At 40.3% G+C, this 19,992-nt stretch overlaps 1 protein-coding gene across 1 annotated transcript in view; it reads left to right on the top strand.

Annotated features, from left to right (window-relative positions):
• Positions 1-835: 835 nt before the first annotated feature.
• Positions 836-19,992, top strand: part of LOC122561197 (factor VII-activating protease-like) — a 56,796-nt gene continuing 37,639 nt past the window's right edge. Inside the window, exons 1-5 of the mRNA XM_043712766.2 lie at positions 836-968; positions 3,665-3,689; positions 12,612-12,752; positions 16,802-16,909; positions 19,263-19,379. Coding sequence (XP_043568701.1) covers positions 900-968; positions 3,665-3,689; positions 12,612-12,752; positions 16,802-16,909; positions 19,263-19,379 — 460 coding nt within the window. The 5' untranslated portion in view covers positions 836-899. The remainder of the gene's footprint in view (positions 969-3,664; positions 3,690-12,611; positions 12,753-16,801; positions 16,910-19,262; positions 19,380-19,992) is intronic.

The raw sequence follows: 19,992 nt of genomic DNA, 5'->3' as shown, positions 1-19,992 counted from the left end.
CTCATGCACTGATGTTGGCACCAAAATCTCCATGCCATTCTGCTCATGTGCTGATGTTGGCACCAAAATCTCCGTGCCATTCTGCTCATGCACTGATGTTGGCACAAAAAGCTCTGTGCAATTCTGCTCATGCACTGATGTTGGCATCGAAATCTCCGAGTCAATCTGCACATGCACTGATGTTGGCGCTGAAATCTCCGTGCCATTCTGCACATGAGCTGATGTCTGCTGTCGACAGAGCAGCATTCTGAGAGCAGTATTGCAGAGAGACCAGCTTTCTTACATTTTTTAAATGTACTGTTAAATTTACTTTTTCATTAATGAATATGATATCAACCTTTACTCAGGCTGTGCCACACTTTGTGTTAGAATTTTGGGTGATTTTTGAGTAATGGTGAGTGATAGTTTTACTGGTCTGCCCCAACTCCACGTTTCCCATCGACCCCATTATTTCTATTAAGCAAGGTCACACTGGAACACAACTATGGCATTATAGGAGAACTACCTGTATTTGCCAATTCCTGTGATAAAGAGTTCCACTTTCTAAACACTCTGAATAAAGAAATTTCTTCGTATATTGGATTTCTTAGCAATTTGTATTTATGCTCCTTCCTTTTGGATTCTTTTAAACTGAACGCATTATCTTCACTTCTGACCTGTCTAAACCATTCATAATTTTAAAGAACTTTATCAGATCACACTGTTTTCTAAAAAGAAAAGCTTCCACTGGCCCACATATTCCCAATGACTGTAGACATACAGATTATTTTTATTTGAATAGTAGTTAATAGAAAACTTATGTCCACTTAAACTTTGATCTTTGTAAAAAGATGGACCATTTATTGACTGTAGAATTTACCATGTACTGAATGTTCATGAACCGTTAGCATTTTCATACAATGGCAGTGGTTGCAGCTAAGATTTCTATTGGCACACTTTTAACCTGGCTTTCTGTAGTTTCATTGACTGTAAGTACATTTTCCAAATAATCTGTTGAATTAATTGAACTGTCCCCCTTTTTAAAAATATTTTCTGGTTAAGACGCTTGGGCATGTGAAAACCTACATTATGAATTTAATTATGTGTAAGTTACAACACAATTAGTCAGCTAAATTCAACTTAGGTCAATTAGAGCAGTGTGGTCATTTAAACTGATTATTCTGTTTGGGATCACGAGGGATGTAGTATCTATTCATATTGGATCTGCTTGAAAACTGGAAAATCTGGAGCTGTGCAGTCTGTTTCTTCTGGCACTGACTTTAGCCAGCAACACTCTAGAGATACAATGGAGAAATTGAGGGCTCGGACTTGCCCAAAGATCACTTCTGAAAATGTGTTTCTGGAAAAGCGCAGCAAGTCAGGCAGCATCCAAGGAACAGGAGAATCGACGTTTCGGGCATAAGCCCTTCTTCAGGAATGAGGAAAGTGTGTCCAGCAGGCTAAGATAAAAGGTAGGGAGGAGGGACTTGGGGGAGGGGCGTTGGAATTGCAATAGGTGGAGGGAGGTCAAGGTGAGGGTGATAGGCCGGAGTGGGGTGGGGGCGGAGAGGTCAAGAAGAAGATTGCAGGTTAGGAAGGCGGTGCTGAGTTCGAGGGATTTGACTGAGACAAGGTGGGGGGAGGTGAAATGAGGAAACTGGAGAAATCTGAATTCATCCCTTGTGGTTGGAGGGTTCCCAGGCAGAAGATGAGGCGCTCTTCCTCCAACCGTCATGTTGCCATGGTCTGGCGATGGAGGAGTCCAAGGACCTGCATGTCCTTGGTGGAGTGGGAGGGGGAGTTAAAGTGTTGGGCTACAGGGTGGTTGGGTTGGTTGGTCCGGGTGTCCCAGAGGTGTTCTCTGAAACGTTCCGCAAGTAGGCGGCCTGTCTCCCCAATATAGAGGAGGCCACATCGGGTACAGCGGGTGCAATAGATGATGTGTGTGGAGGTGCAGGTGAATTTATGGCGGATATGGAAGTGTCCCTTGGGGCCTTGGAGGGAAGTAAGGGGGGAGGTATGGGCGCAAGTTTTGCATTTCTTGCGGTTGCAGGGGAAGGTGCCGGGCGTGGAGGTTAGGTTGGTGGGGGGGTGTGGATCTGACGATGGAGTCACGGAGGGAGTGGTCTTTTCGGAATGCTGATAGGGGAGGGGAGGGAAATATATCCCTGGTGGTGGGGTCCGTTTGGAGGTGGCGGAAATGACGGCGGATGATACATTGTACATGGAGGTTGGTGGGGTGGTAAGTGAGGACCAGTGGGGTTCTGTCCTGGTGGCGGTTGGAGGGGCAGGGCTCAAGGGTGGAGGAGCGGGAAGTGGAAGAGATGCAGTGGAGGGCATCGTCGAAGATCACTTCTGTGTGCCCAGTGCACAAAATATCTAACGGCTTTAGGAGGAATCCTCCAATAGTCATTAGGCACCACCTTAGCAAATCTAGGGGCTGTTTAGCTCACTTGACTGGCTGGTTTGCCGTGTGGAATAATGCCAGCCATGTTTGTTCAATTCTCATAATGGCTGAAGTTACCATGAAGACTCAATCCTGCCAGAGGCATAGTGGCCTACAGATTAAACCACCACCATTTGTCTCTCTCTAATGAGAGAGTGGGACGATGATGACTTCATATTATAGCAAGTGTCCGGGTCAAATAGTTGCTTTGTCTGCAGTCACTACATAGGGGCATTCACAGTAGCAATACCACAGTTGGAGGAGTAGAAAATCGAGTCCAATCCAAAGTGGCCATTTAAGAGAGAGCCCCACTTTCTGAGCAGAAGAAATGTCCGAAGCAGAAACATCAGGAAGAGCCATCCTTGATAGAGATTCTCCATCCTCTCTCTAAAGATGTTGTTTACAGGGGTCAATATCAGTGGGGTCAGACTGCCATAGTTTCATCTCAGGCACTTCTAATTAGGTAAGAACATTAAGCGATTGCGTTAAAATGTGAGTAAATAGAGTTGAAGTATAGCCACTACTTTATTTCGATTGTATGGTGAAGCAGCTCATGGGGCTGATTGGAAGGAGTTCTTCTTAAACTTGCAGTCTTTAACTGTAGTACAAGATGAAGTAAGCCTGGTATTGGTCCATGGTCTTGGGAAGAATTAAGCTCAGTGGATCATTTGACTGAACTTGTTTCACAATCCACAATATCCTCCAGACTTCACCCGCATTCTAAATTTTATTTCACATTGTAAAATGTTTTCAATGTGGCAAAGGATATTTGCCTTATCCAGTAGTTAAATTCGGATGCATACTAATATTGTGCATTTACGTAGTCAAAACTTCCTTTTATTTGTACTCATTCTTCTTTCATCGTACTTTGAAAATCAGAGGTAGAAAAGAATTTAAATTGAAAGAAGAATCATAACTAATTTGTGAAAAAGGTGCTGCAAATTCAACTGAATTGACACATAATTCAATTTTTTGATGTTTAATATTTGGTGCCTTTATAAGAAGTTGAAATGAAGTAACATTAATATAACATTAGTATAAGAAAGGAGAAGAGGAAAGCCCAAGACCTGCTGAAAAGATGCAGTAATGAAAAATTTAAATGAAACAGGTTAGGAAGACAAGCAAGTGAGGAGGAGAACAGCGATCAATTAGCATTGTGAAGATTCCAAGTAACATGGGAGAAACTCAAAGAAGAAGAAATTGGTATAATAATTAACTTCTTGTTTTTCTTTCATGCAGAAAGCCCTTTCAGACTCATCAATTGGTAAGCATTGTTATTTTTCTGAAACAAAAACAGAAATTGCTGGAGAAACTCAGCAGGTCTGACAGCATCCGTAGAGAGAAAGCAGAATGAATGTTTTGTGTCCAGTGACCCTTCTTCAGAACCTTCAGTTAATCAGGGCTATTCATGGAGAAAGTGAGGACTGTAGATGCTGGAGAGAGTCAGAGTCGAAAGATGTGGTGCTCGAAAAGCACAGCAGGTCAGACAGCATCCGAGGATCAGGAGAGTTGACATTTTGGGCATTAGTCCTTCATTAGGAATGTGGAGCGGGAAGGGGGATGAGACATAAATAAGACGGGGTGGGGGTTGTATGTGGGGGTAGGGGAAGGTAGCTGGAAAGGCGCTAGTTAGATGTAGGTGGGGTGTGATGGTGATAGGTCAGAGGGGAGGATGGATGGAGTGGATAGGTGGGAAGGTGGAAAGGAAGATGGACAGGTAGGACAGTTCAAGAGGGCGGTGCCAAAGTTAGAAGGTTGGGTCTGGGATGAGGTGAGGGGAGCAGAGATAAGGAAACTGGTGAAGTCAACATTGATGCCGTATGGTTAGAGGGTTCCAAGGCAGAAGATGAGCCAGTCTTCCACCAGGCCTATCCATGACCAGATAATTCTCCCACAACAGACGTAAGTGAAAGTGTACGATCTGCTGGTGGTAAAGAACAATGACTCAGTGCTAGGAACCAGGATTGGCATCCAGGTTGTTGAAGGATTTTCTGAACCCATCAAAGTTTTGAATACCTTGGTGCGATCCATGAAAATGTCTTGATTTGTTCACAATACCTTTCTTATATTTGTCTGAGTGCAAATACGGTGTTCATGATGTCTCAGTTTGCTTTGAATTCGCACTGGCTCTTTGGGGGATTTTCTTATGCCATGGTAGGCACAAACCTGTCCTGAAGCATTCCAATCAGGATCTTCCTAGCAATAGAAAGGAAGGTGATCACACAGTTGTCAGAGCAATCTGACTTTTCTCCTTTGTTTTGACATGATGAAGGCATCATTAAGATTCTGTGGGAATCTGCCTTGTTTCCAGAAGGCTATGAAAACCTCTTGGAACTTGCTATGTAGGGTAGCGCCACCATGCTTCAATACTTCAGGTAGAACCCAGAGGTTTTGTTGCTCTTCATCTGATTGATGGCAGTGACAGCTTCTCCAGGAGTTGAGCTCACGTCCAATTCATTTCAGACAGACTGTTATTGAAAGTGGTTGATGGCAGTATCAAGCACTGTGCACTTGGCACTGAAGAGGTTCGTAAAGTACTATGAGGGGTGATCCAAGACTGACTCTTTGTAAGGATGTAGTGCCTTGCGACTGCCATTCCTCAGGGAGTTTTGGATTGGATACACTGGTCCATAGACATGTTTTAGTGCTTCATCATTGCTTATTATGACATCAATATCAGTGTACAGTTGCATTTCCAAGCTGGCTGTCCACCAGGTCTTAAATGCAAATATCTTCAAAAGACGTTGCACTCCTGGCTTTACTCATTTCCATAGTTTTACTAAAAAAGAACAGATTTTTTTTTCATGAAACACACTTTGTATATGATTAATTGCCAACATTTTATTCAACATGTATTAGCGAGTTTAAGAAAGCAAAGTTGATGAAGTGCAAGTGTTTTGGCATCTTATGTTTTAACAGGATGGAGGTAATATAAGTTTTTGGGACAACTAGTGCAACTGTATACACTGGATTATGAATGATAACAATATCAGATAGTGCTAAACACATCACCCTGGCCCAAGGTCATCCAGCCAGGGATTAGTGAATCCTTTTATTTGCCTGATCCAGAGTGTCAGTCATTGCCTTGGAGTTTAGATCAAAGCGCAGGGCAATCAATCCTCTACTGACTATAGAGGACTGCAGGATTTTTAAATTATCGCAGATGGATTTTATCTTTGGTATCAAGAAAGGGCGAATGAACTGACTTAGGAAATAATTGGTAAAGTACTCCTGATTGGTATAGTTAATTCAATATGAAGAATTTTTATCTAAGAAACTTGTAGCACATTGCTTATCGCATTCAGGGTACCTGAATTCAAGACCCACTCTTAAATGTAACCTGTGTGATAGAGGTTAGTTAATTCTTTCTGGGGTCATTAAATTAAGTGCTTCGCATAAATGAAGTGGTGCTAAGGATTTTCAACTGTTTGATGTCTCTCGACTGGAACCTTCAGTTTTGCTGATAGATTGCACCTTAACACTTGATCCCTTTAAGGGCTGCCTGTCAGGCCATGTGTAAACTGGACTTTCCCAGAAGTAACCAGTGCTGGCCTCTAGGGCAAACCAACTTTCTACGGGGGGGGGGGGCTTCACACAGACTTTATGATATTTATCTACAGGTGTGAAGGGACAAATGCCTGTTTCCAGCATGGTTGGTGCATATTGACTTATTGGCCTTTACAAATTTGGCTACTGCACACAACAGCTCAGTTGGCTGGACAACTGATCTTTGATGCAAAGTAATGCCAACATTGTGGATACAATTCCTGCATTGGCTGAGCTTGTTATGGAGGGCTCTCCTTCTCAAACTTTCATCCTACCTGTAGTGTGGTGATGTTTAGATTAAACCACCACCAACTGACTCTCTCTAATGACACAGTAGCTCTATGATCTGGTAAGACTATGGCAACAAGAAGCACACATCTTACTGATGGTGAGCATGCTCACATATTAGAGGGTAAAGTGCTACGTGGAGGAATTATGAGGGCACTGTTTTGGTTCACGAGTAGAGTACGAAAATTATCCATGCAGCTGAAAAAGCAAGAGGGAAGTGATGGTCTAATGGTGTTATTACTAGACTGTTAATCAGAAAGACAGGTAATGTTCTGGGGACCTGGGTTTAAATCTTGCCATGGCAGATGGTGAAATTTGAATTCAATTTAAAAACATCTGGAATCAGGCGTCTATGATGACTACAAATCCATTGTCAATTGTTTGGGAAAATGCCCATCTGATTCACGCATATCCTTTATGGAAGGAAGCTGTCATTCTTACCTGGAATGGTCTACATGTGACCCCACAGCAACATGGTTGACTCTTAACAGCCCCGGGGCATGTAGGGATAGACAATAATTGCTGGCCTAGGCAATGCCACTCTCATCCTGTGACTGAATTTAAAAAAACACTTTTTAAAATTAACAATACTAATTCTTTCAAATAGATGAACATTTCAAATAGATAAATTCTTTCAAATAAATATTCTACTATTTAATGATATTGAAATGCATCAGAATCCAGGAAAACAAATTATCAATTTGCTTTTTAAAATTATTAACCTAGAACCCAGCTTTTGAAATCAACAAATGATTTTAATGTTAGCAACCATACTAAGTTTCTGGCCTACCATACCACATCCTTAAGAGCAGAATTTGCAATATCATAAATACATAAAAATGAATGTATATCGATATTAAAATCACTGCATTGGCTTATTTGTGAGAGATTGAGATCATCCTCCAATATTTCCTTTCTGTTGATTTGGTGACTCACCTCCATTCCTTTTTTTTCCAGGCTTCTTAATGTCTCACTGCAGCATTTATAAGTGTCCTTCACTCACATTTTGAGCTTACGAAAATTGTCCCTTTAGCCTCTCAGCCCTCTGTCAAACTGCAGCATGCCCATAACAAAGCAGTAAAGAAAATCTCTTTTTCACTCATTCATTTATGTTCAATAGAGGACAAAGAGCCATGATTTCCAGTTAAAAGTGGTGCCATGGGGTTACAGCACTCCAGATAATCACTGACTTGTTTTTTTTATCTCAATTTCATGACTTTCTATTTTGTAGAAGCACTTAACTGTCCAAAATTCCTCTCTTCTGCTACATTCCCTGTGAGACTGACATTCCCCAACTCCAATACATTGTACATGATATCTAACTATATTCAACAATAAATTACAGTCTATTGTGAATTCAATTCCTGTCTGCATTTACCGGGCTACATTTGCTCATTTTTCGTGGTTCACTACATTCAACAAATGTTTCAAAGCGATACTGATAGTTCTGATTAGTCAGAACATTTCAACATTAATTTATCTCTTCAGAACTTTGATTAGGCAGCTTGCTTGGAATCCTGAATGGTTTTGGCATATGGCCAAGCAAGGAGGTTTCCTCTTGTTGGTCAGTCCAGAATTTGAGAGCAGTGTTTTAAAATGAGGGGTCATCCTTCTAGGACAGAGGTAAGGAAGTTTTGTTTCTGTCAGGATCTGTGCAACTGTGGAGCTCTCTGCCTGGGAAGATGGCGGGGATGGCGGAAATGCATATTTTTAAAACAGAAGTGGGCAGGTTCTTGTTAGGCAGGGGATTCAAAGGTTATTGGAGGTAGACGGAAATATGAAGGTTGAAACAAAAATGGATCAATTATGCCCTTATTGAATGGCAGAGCAAGCTTGAGAGGTAAAATCATCTATTTCTACTCCTATTTCATGTGCTCATGTGCATCATTTATTTGCGCCTGTAAGTAACAGCTGCTAAGTTCTAAAACTCCTGCCTTTATCAGTATGTTTGAATGTTATCTGTATCTTAGTTAAATTTGTGCACAATTGGCAAAAAATCATAATGCAGTGGCAACTATCTCTCTACAGATGCTATCAGATCTGATGAGTTTCTCTTGTACTTTCTGATTTTTATGCAAGAACGGACATTGTCCCTTTTGTGCTAAAACTGTGCATGCTTCAACTTGTATTATTAACCACCTGCTAAACCCAGACTGAAATGTAGGAGAGGGCAGAGGCAGTGCAGTAACCTGGCAGATTCAGACTCAGGCTTAAATTGCTGCCCCACTCCACATGCCATCCATCCAAAGTGTGTTTGACCCACGACAGGAATTACATGCCTTATCTGTCAGAAGCCATTTTATTCACGTTTTTTATTTGCTAAAAATATTCGTGGCATGAAGAGGAAGGAAGATTGGAGGAAATAAGCATACAGCCTCTTATGCTTTGAGTAACAAATTGCAAACCATAATTAGTTCTTAGTCACATTTTGTTAAAAATAACAGTGAAAATAAAGACAATTACATCCCCCTTCCCCTGGAAATTAAATCACAGGAAGCTAATGTGCAACCATTCAACACATTTACATCAAACTTTCACTCATTGAGTTAAACAAACCATTAAACTCTTCTAAACAATTTATACCAACACAATATTTCCTTCCTTTTTTTATTCATTCATAGAATTAGGGTGTTGTTGGCTAGCTAGCATTGATTGCCCAACCCTAATTGCCCAGAGGGCAGTTAAAAGTCAACTACATTGCTGTGGGTCTGGAGTCACATGTCGGCTAGACCAGGTAAGGATGGCAGTTTCCTTCCCCAAAGGACATTATTGAACCAGATGGGTTTTTCCAACAATTAACAATGGAATCATGTAGACAGACCAACAAGGGGCGAGGTCACATTAGATTTAATACTGGGTAATGAACCCAACCAGGTCTTAGACTTGGAGGTTGGTGAGCACTTTTGTGATAGTGACCACAATTTGGTTATGTTCACTTTAGTGATGTAAAGGGATAGGCATATACCGCAGGGCAAGAGTTATAGCTGGGGGAAAAGCAATTACGATGTAATTAGGCAAGATTTAGGATGCATAAGATGGGGAAGAAAGCAGCAGGGAATGGGCACAATTGAAATGTGGAGCTTATTCAAGGAGCAGCTACTGCGGCTCCTTGATAAGTATATGCCGGTCAGGCAGGGAGGAAGTTGTCGAGAGAGGGAGCCATGGTTTACTAACGAAGTTGAATCTCTTGTCAAGAGGAAGAAGAAAGCTTATGTTAGCATAAAATGTGAAGGCTTAGTTAGGGCGCTTAGGAGTTACAAACTAGCTAGGAAAGACCTAAAGAAAGAGTTGAGAAGAGCCAGGAGGGGACATGAGAAGCCGTTGGTGGATAGGATCAAGGAAAGCCCTAAGGCTTTCTATAGGTATATCAGAAATAAAAGAATGACTAAAGTAAGATTAGGGCTAATCAAGGATAGTAATGGGAAGTTGTGCGTGGAGTCAGAGATAGGAGAAGCACTCAATGAATATTTTTCGTCAGTATTCACACTAGAAAAAGACAATTTGGTCGAGGAGAACACTAAGATACAGGCTACTAGACAAGAAGGGATTGAGGTTCATAAGGAGGATGTATTAGCAATTCTGGAAAATGTAAAAATAGATAAGTTCCCTCGGCCGGGTGGGATTTATCCCAGGCATCTTTGGAAAGCCAGGGAGGAGATTGCCAAGCCTTTAGCTTTGATCTTTGGGTTGTCATTGTCTACAGGAATATTGCCAGAGGACTGGAGATTAGCAAATGTCATTCCCTTGTTCAAAAAGGGGAGTAGAGACAACCCTGGTAATTATAGACTAGGGAGCCTTACTTTGCTTGTGGGTAAAGTGTTGGAAATAGTTATAAGAGATAGGATTTGTAATCATCTAGAAAGGAATAAGCTGATTAGGGATAGTCAACACAGCTTTGTGAAGTGTAGGTCATGCCTACAATTCTTTGAGAAGGTGACCAAACAGGTGGATGGGGGTAAAGTGGCTGATGTGGTGTATATGGATTTCAGTAAGGCGTTTGATAAGATTCCCCACGTTAGGCTATTGCACAAAATATAAAGGCATGGGATTAAGGGAGATTTAGCAGTTTGGATCAGAAATTGGCTAGCTGAATGGAGACAGAGGGTGGTGGTTGATGAGAAATGTTATCCTGGAGTTCAATTACTAGGGGTGTATTGCAAGGATCTGTTTTGACTCCACCACTATTTGTCATTTTTATAAACAACCTGGATGAGGGCGTAGAAAGTTTAGTTAGTAAATTTGCGGATGACATTAAGGTCGGTAGAGTTGTGGATAATGATGAAGGATGTTGTAAGTTACATAAGCTGCAGAGCTGGGCTGAGAGGTGGCAAATGGAAATAATGTGGAAAAGTGTGAGGTGATTCACTTTGGAAAGAGCAACAGGAATGCAGAGTATTAATGGTAATGGTAAGATTCTTGGTAGTGTAGATGAGCAGAGGGATCTCGGTGTCCATGTAGATTCCTGAAAGTTGCCACCCAAGTTGATAGGGTTGTTAAGAAGTCATACAGTGTGTTAGCTTTTAGTAGTTGAGGGATTGAGTTTCAGAACAATTAGGTCATGCTGCAGCTGAACAAAACTCTGGTGCGGGCGCACTTGAAATATTGCATACAGGTCCCTGCATTATAGGAAGGATGTGGAAGTTTTGGAAAGGGTTCAGAAGAGATTTACTAGGATGTTGCGTGATATGGAGGGAAGGTCTTACGAGGAAAGGCTGAGAAACTTGAAGCAGGTGGGCGGCACGGTGGCACAGTGGTTAGTACTGCTGCCTCACAGCGCCTGAGACCCGGGTTCAATTCCCGCCTCAGGCGACTGAATGTGTGGAGTTTGCACGTTCTCCCCTTGTCTGCGTGGGTTTCCTCCGGGTACTCCGGTTTCCTCCCACAGTCCAAAGATGTGCAGGTCAGGTGAATTGGCCATGCTAAATTGCCCGTAGTGTTAGGTAAGGGGTAAATGTAGGGGCATGGGTGGGTTGCGCTTCGGCGGGTCGGTGTGGACTTGTTGGGCCGAAGGGCCTGTTTCCACACTGTAATGTAATGTAATCTAATCTAATCTGTTTTCGTTAGAAAGAAGAAGGTTGAGAGGTGACTTAATCGAGACATAAATGATAATCAGTGGGTTAGATAGGGTGGACAGTGAAAGCCTTTTTCCTTGGATGGTAATGGCTAACATGAGGGGGCATAGCTTTAAATGGAGGGGTGATAGATATAGGACAGATGTCAGAGGTAGTTTCTTTACTCAGAGAATAGTAGGGGCATGGAACGCGCTGCCTGCAACAGTAGTGGACTCCCCAACTTTAAGGGCATTTAAATGATCATTGGATAGACATATGGAAAAAAATGGAATAGTGTAGGTTAGATGGGCTTCAGATTGGTTTTAAGGTCGACACAACATTGAGGGCCAAAAGGTCTGTACTGCACTGTAAATGTCCTAAGTTCTAGTTCTATGAATCATGGTCATCAATAGATTCTTAATTCCAGATCTTTATTAAAATCAAATTCCACCATCTGCTGTAGTGGGATTCAAACCCAGCTCCCCAGAACATTATCTGGGGCACTGACTGAGCAATCCAGTGATAATACCACTAGGCCATTACTTCCCCATTCATTGTCATCTTCCCACTCACAAAGCACCTTCACGGCCTTTCTTTTTTGACTACTCTCTGTTCTTACCAGATGCTGTTGCTAGTCCAGCCTTGTTGATGCTATGGAGAATAATCCCAAATACCAAATTACCCCCACCAGCCCCACATCAAAATTCCATTTTTAATTACAGTACCATCAACATTTACATGGCGCTGAAGGAACTGTTTCTGCAATGAACCCGATTGCTAGGCATTAACATTTTCAGACCATTTGGGCTAAATGAAATAACGCTTTCTCCAGGGCTGATGTGGCACAGTGATAATATTCCTAACTCTAAGTCAGAACGTCCAGCTTTGAAGTCCCACATTTGTGTCATGATACGTATGAATAGGTTAGTTCGGAAATATCTACAACTCTTCCTCCATGAACACACTGAGCCCTGAAAAGGCTCATGAAAGGAGCTCACTGAACCATTAACTTGAGCTTTTCAGGTAAACTGCTCCTGCGTATCCAACCCCGCCCCGCCCCCCTTTACCCATTGTCCCTCTGAAAATCAGACTGTCTTGGACTTGACTCTGGGATCATAGTTCTGAAATCACATCTTTAACCAATGGACTTCTAAAGCATGTTTTCTAAACTGAATTAAATTGCTAAATTGGTACTGTATCAGAGGAAGACAATTTCAGGCTTTTATTGGTTGATTTTTATTTTGAAGCTTACAAACCTAATCCATGCTGAACTGACTGTATCTCCCAACTGATATCGACAGGGCACAGTTATCACAGCCACAACCTAATTAATGGGACCGATGGTGAGGTTTCGAGTGATGGAACAGATTACGGAAATGTAAGCCCTGAAATTGATTATGATAGTTCGGTGAATCAAACTGACTTTGAGAATTATGAAATGGGTAAGTGATTTCAATGTTGAGATTTTGTGCTACAAAATTTAATTTTTATTTAGTTTACACCAACTTGGCAAGTTACAGAGATGGATCTTGCTGATATGTTAAAGTTCCAATTCATCATCTGTGTGCTAATTTGACTATTCTTTGAAGGCATTATCTTAGTCATGATTATTGAAGGGATAAGTCATGCACCATCAGGCAATTGTCCTGAAATATTGCAATTTGCCTTATAAAGCACTTTGTTCCTGCACTCACATTAGTGTTTTGATGTGACATTTGGAGATGTTTTTATGTGGGATTTGTTGTATATTTTGGCTGTGGTTATACTTCAATTGGTAAAATTTAATTAATCCTTTTAGAATTTGTTTATTATGGAAGGTAAGCTTAGCTGACCAGTCAGATTTTCAGGAAGTTGTACCAACTCCAGCGGCCTTTAGAAGTGGCAGTCACATACCCAGTGATCACACCCCCATTTCTGGCTGACCCCATTTCGAAGAAAAATAGGGTATGAATAACACAAGCAGGAAAGATAAACTTAGCAAGGCCCTTTGAAATCAGTGCTGAATTTGAACAGACTTCATTCTGTTTCAAGAGCCTTAACACATAGTGTGGAAGTGAGAAATTGATGGAAAGAGCTGTAAACACTGTTGAGGGACAGATAAAGTCTGGTTAAGTTTTATGATCTGAAATTATTTAAGTACCAACCTTAAGACCATGTAAAAATCAATCTGCAGCTGTCAGTGTAGAAAGACAAAGACTGACTCACTGGTACATTGATGGGCCATTTGGTATAGCTTAGAGAAAAGAAAGCATCTGTGCAATAGAATTGTTGACATTTCCCAAGAGCTGCTGTTACAGCGAGTCCATTATTAACCCTTGGCTGAGTTTCAAAACTCCTTAGATACTTATCAGAGTTCTGAAGAAGAGTCACTGGACTCAAAACCTTCCCTCTGACTTCTCTCCACAGATGTTGCCTGCTGAGTTTTTCCAGTACTTTACATTTTGGTTGATATTTAAAGAAGCTATTAAAGGATTATTTACCTTTGATGTGGTTACCGAACTGAAGTTTACATTTATGATTGACTGATCTTTTGAGGGGGTCAAAATCTTTGGGGTTGGTTTCATGAATGAGTTATCAAGTATCTATATGTAAGACCCTATTAACCTATTTCCACGTGGTTCCTATGTTCTGAGTGTTGTAGCTATTGGGTGAGTAGCTACGGAGGTGACATGATAAATATGAAGCGACACCATCACCTGTGATGTGGTCTAGAGGGCTTTTTATAAAACTGGTCTGAAATCTCAGAGATTGAGGCATGGCTTCCAAACAACCCAGCTCAACACTCACCTGCAACTGAACTGCTTCCAGAAGTGGCAGGTATGACTTGATACACCCTTGCTAGCCTCCCTGTCCTCATCCTACCACCGCCGTGCAAAAAAGAAACATGCTTGTGACAGTTGTTTCCATGGAGATTCTCTACTCAGCCAGAAATTTCCTGATACCAGCTTTTTACTTCCATGTCAAAATTTCAGCTCTTCAATCATTTCACAGATTGAGTACTTAATACCTGTGAGGAACTTGATTTTAAAGCACTGAAAATGACTCTTAAAACTGGTTTCTTTTTAGATTGGGGTCTGGTTGCCAATTCTTTAGTTGATTAGAAAAAGAATTCCCAATATTTCAGAACACCCGTTTGTGTCCTTGAGCTCAAAAGCTCCAGCTTAATTTTTCAAGCACCCTTGAAGAGTTAAAGCACAGCCAGCAAAAACTCTCAACGATGAAGTATCTATCCTGAAGACAGGTTAAAAAAAAACAAAGAATACAGAAACTGAGCATAGTTTTCACTTAAAATGTTATAATCTTTAATTTTTTTTAATGCTGAAATTAAGTGAATTGCACCAAATGTTGAGTTCCATGTGTAAGGAAGGCAATTGAAAATAAAAACACTGCACAATTTACAAACAAAGTTAAAGTATTCATATCGTTCAGATATTCTCCATTTGAAACGTGTTCTGATGGGATATTTTCATGTGCTTTTTAAATTAAGGATGTGTCCTAAATAGTGCTGCCTCTATTTTCATTTAAGCACAGCTACTATGCATGCTCAGTCCTTCCTTAAAACAAACTGCTGCTTCCCTTTCTTGACCCATTCACTCTTTCTCATTCACTGTCAACCTTCCCCTCACCCTCCTGCTCACTAGCAGGAGACCAGAGAAGGTTTGAGTGGGAAATATCAAGCAAAAGGGTCAGGGAGATATGTGGTGAATAGTAGGGTCAGGAATAGGCAAAAGAGAACTGTAAAGCAGCAGGCAGGGAGTAAATAGAAAGAGTTACTAAGTTCGTGTGGAGTTAAAAAGAGATGATTACGACCAGTTAGATTCAAGGCAGTCAAAAGTTACTTTATAATGTAAGAATTACAGGTTAGGAACATAACCACATTTATTAAATCTTTTCTTATGGGGAAATGATTTTCATTCAGCACACAGATTTTTAGGAAAACACTTTAAGGATATTCAAAAACATGTTCTCAACGAAAATAAGCTGAATTGCAGAATAATGTGTGTCAATAAATTGATAAACTGTATAGGCTCTGCACTGACATGTAGGACAGAGAGGAAGAAGAAAATATATTGAGCCTATATAGATGACAGGAGTCATTGTAAATATATTTTCAGTTGCACCATGACAATGTTTGCTTCAGTATTATTTCATACTATGCGACTTGGTTAAATCAGACCTATGTGAGATATGTGAAACATATCTTAGCTGAACATAACCTACATCACTGTTAGGGAAATAGCAACAGTGAGTCAGAGCACTTACATCGCATGACGTTAATATTATTTAGCTGTGAAACCACCTGTGAGGATCTGACATATGAGTCATCTGTAGTCCGTTCTCTAGTGAGAACCACCATGACATGGATCCTGAGGAGGTTCTTTTTTACCTTGTCCTACATGAGCACCCATTCAGAGTGCACATAGACTATAACTTATTTTTTGACGTGCTCAAGTACCCTCTATGACATGTTTAATCAGCGAGAGGAGTGCTTTATGCAGGTTTTCTCTCCAGACTGCAGCATTTTGTGGGACAGTAGAGATGTGAACTACTCAATGAATATCTCCCAGCTTTGAATGTCATAGAATCTCCTTCAAAATTTCATGCAGAGGAGCAACAGAGATTTGCAGAGTCATCACTGATTCCTTGCTCACATAAGAGGGGGTGGAAGATTTGAAGGACGTGTGCAGAGTAGTGCCTGACACCTTCTTTACACATTATCTTCAGGCTCACTGTCCTCCACATTAATATGTAATGTGCTGGATGCAGTCCTCAAAGGTAAGCTTCAAGTTAAGTGTTCATCCTGCAGCTGAAATAGCTCTAGGACGATGGATCAGGACATCTTTAATCTTCTGCAAGTTGGGGGCTGATGAGACAAGCCACCAACTGTTTTAGTGAGATTTTGTGTTATTGTGTTTCTTGATTGCAGAGCGGAAATTTGGGAGTGTGATGTTAATACAATGAGTTGGGATAGAAATGAGATGCAAATTCAAGTAAACAAGCTTCTTTCCAGCTGATGGCAAGATTCTGAACCTGCCATCTTATCAAAATGTTTGTTTTGACGTTGCTCACTCACCAATATTCTCAGTACCTCAGAAGTGGGCAACTTTCACTGTAAGTATTCAGACTAAAAACATGCAGACATGTAGGAATCATGCAGTAACACAGAGAGGGAAACAAATTCTGCAAGTAACCAAGAAAGGCTGGATGGGATATTAAAATAATTAAAATTATATTAAAATTACAAACCAATATACCTTTTCACAATTACTGGCAGTGAAGTAAGTATAAATTACATAAATATCTATGTCTGCAATTGTGTTGTATACCAAATAGTATGGATTTGGGACAATGGCACTTTCTATTCAGAAGATTAGTTATCAGGCTGGTGTAGAGGAATCCTAAAATATCACAATTATATATTTATTAACTTAATCTTGTAGCATACTCCAAGATAAAGCCTTAAAATACTTGTTTTATGTGATCCTTTCAGATAACTGCAATCCAAATCCTTGCACAAATCTTGGAACCTGTGAACTAACAGAAAGTGGTTACAAATGCCATTGCCTTCAACTGTACAATGGAACCAATTGTGAAATAGGTAACACATGTTTTCCCCATCTTTAGTTTTACTACAGCAAAATATGCTCATTGTTTATGCCATCCAAATTGCCAATTAGAATTTTTGACCTTACCATTGGACAAATAAATCATCTGAATTGCTTTTCTCAATAGAACATTTTTATTTTTCATTAATTTTAATAGTTGCTAAAACATTTATGTCATGTGAGGAACTAAAACTGAAGTATTTTGTCAACATTTCACGCTGACCTACTCTTTAGAGTTCAGTTACTTTTGAAAGATGAATCCTCACTTGGCTTATCATGGTGTAAGATCATCTGGTAGATTTTCTGCCAGTGCAGTGTCTGCAGTACCAAGTTGACCTAGTGTGGCAGAGAAGACCCACTTCATTGTCTAAAAAGAACAGGCTCTTGCCTTAAGACAAATGTAGCTTATTGCATGAGAGCAGCAACGTTCAAGTTACATTTGTATGCTAGACATTGTTACTGAGATGATGAGGAAGAGATGACATTAAATTGTACTTGGAGATCCGACATTGTTCTCCAACTGAGTCCTAGTGGCATCATCATATTTAATGGTTATTAATGCACCGCTAATCATCACGAATCCAAACACCCTTCTATATAGTTACCTCAGAAGTTATTACAATTGATCCTCTTTCCACTGTCTACGAGGTTAATGATAATTCATGAGACAGGATTGTAGTGATAAAGAAGCTTGATATTTAGTTGGTCTTAGGTAACATTCATTGAGTGGGGATTTGACTAATCAATTTCTGGAGGCTTCAATTGAATCCTGCTGCCTCCAGGATAGGTTGTAATTTTCTAGGGACATGAAAACGGGCATGGAGTCCTCTTGTCACCAATTAAAGATGAGTTAAGCTCCAGTTTCTGTTCAGGATAGAATGACGTTTTCAATATCTCTTCAAGACCAAGGTGAAGCAGTATTACAGAGCTTTCAGAGTTGTTGAGAGCTCAAATGAAATTCGCTTCCATTTGTGTTTATTTTGTGAAATTTGAGAGGTCGATTAGCACTGGAGTATTATATCTTGAAATAGCATTTATGGTCACATTTCACCATCTTTATTACTCTTGATCCTTTCCTGAACAGGCTGCTATGCTGAGAAGGCAGCTGAATTCCCCAACATGGCTGCTTTCTGCCTTTACTGCAGGTTCTGCCTTTGCTCAGCAAATTCCAAGTTCTGAAGGCCTCCATAGGGTACCAAGCTTTCTTTCTGCCAAATTAGCCTATTTTACATTTCACAAGTCTTGAGAGTGGTATAGTGTAGGGTTGGGGCCAGGAATTAATTTTGAGTGTCAGGTTTTAAACACTCTCTCCAATTGATTGGATGAGTGCAGATCTAACAACACTCATGAAGATTAACATGACTGAGAATAAAACAGTCTGCTTGATTGGTAGCGCAGCCACCATTTTCAGCACTCACTCCCTCCGCTACCAAGACACAGTGACCAGCAAAATATGCCATTGACAAGATACGTTGCAGCAATTCCCCAAATTCCTTTGGCAGCAGCTTAGAAACCTGTGGACCTCTACAAGGAGAGTGACAGGAAATACATGGGAACACCAATATCTACAGTTTCCCTCCAAGTCAGACAGCTTCCTGATGTGGAACTATATCCCCGGCCTTACATTCATGGTCAGCCAATATTCTGGAACTCCCTTCCCATAACCACATAGACTGAGGTAGTTTACAAAGTTTAGCACCACCATCTCACTGGACAGCTCAGGACGGGCAACAGATGTGATACCCATATCCAATGAAAGAGTAAATAACTGAAAGACTGGACCCTCTTGCTTTAGAGAACGGAAAAAGACCAAGTTAGATTGCAATGGAGCTTAAGTAACACCCAGCCTTCTCAAAGCCACAAAGATTTCAGTCAATGTGGGTGGGGGAGATGTGGTTGAAATATATCTATTTAATGTAATTTTAGAATTGCTACTGAGATCAAGAATTGAGGAATGTCTGGACCCAAATTCTAATTAAATGTTATGAAAATGTTCTGCTTTTGTTATGAAATCTCATAAGCTATAATGCTGAGTTGAATATAATAGTTCCAGTTTCCATTCAACTAAAAATTGAGCCTTTCCATACAAATTACTCCTTTTCTTCTACCTACTACTCAATTCTTCTTATTGTTGCCTGCTGTTAGATTGTTATCATTTTTGATATACGGTAGTTTTGTTTCTTAATAGAAGCAGTGAAATACAAAATGTTAAGTTTGGAAGCAATAAAGGAAGGCCTTAAAATAGTATGACTAGGTTGAATTAATTGTATGGTTAAAAATATAGGTTCAGTTGGTCCTCTTGAGGCAAAAGACGATCATCTGCATGTTTAATTTATTCTATTACAGAGAATAACCCTTGTAAGAATAACTCCTGCAACCATGGAGACTGTCTCATCACAATTTTGCCTCCTTATTACACATGCAAATGCAAGCATCCTTATCAGCCACCAACATGCACTAACTGTAAGTTTTTTTTTGATCCATTCCTTCTGACCGGAAAAAAATAGATTGTGTGTTTAACCTCTATTTCATTACTTTAAATAAAGGTAGTTTTCAGAATATATAAATGTATAAGTTGCTTAATTAAAATTTTTAATCTTCTGTATCCATTTGTCAAGAAAGAAAATGCCATAATTCAGTGTCACTCTGAGTCTGTTTAAGAAGAATTCTGCTATCATTGAAAGAGTTTTCTTTTGAATTCATTGGCTGGGATGTGAGTGTTGCTGACCAGCAATTTTTACCAATCCCAAAATGCTTTGAGAAAGTGGCGGTGAGTAATTTTCTTGAACTGATGTAGTTCATGTGCTGTCAATGGTAAAGTTCAAGTCACAGAAAATGAACCATAATATATTTCTAAGTCAAGATGGTGTTTGACTTGGAAGGAACTTTTGCTTCTGGTGATGTTTCCATACATCGTCTGCCCTTGTTCATTTCAGTGGTGTAGATTGTGTGATGGAAAGTGCTTTTGAATAAGTCTTGGAGAGACACTGCTTTAGTCGAGTGACAACAGTTCCAAAACTGCTCTAAATATGCTTAATTCACTTCTTGATCTTTTCCACTATGTCAAAGGCATTAG

This window comes from Chiloscyllium plagiosum, unplaced genomic scaffold (assembly GCF_037043375.1).
Source record: "Chiloscyllium plagiosum isolate Xiang-an unplaced genomic scaffold, Cpla_swu_hap1 HiC_scaffold_22, whole genome shotgun sequence".
NCBI lineage: Eukaryota > Metazoa > Chordata > Chondrichthyes > Orectolobiformes > Hemiscylliidae > Chiloscyllium > Chiloscyllium plagiosum.
This window is presented reverse-complemented; position numbering and strand designations above follow the sequence as displayed.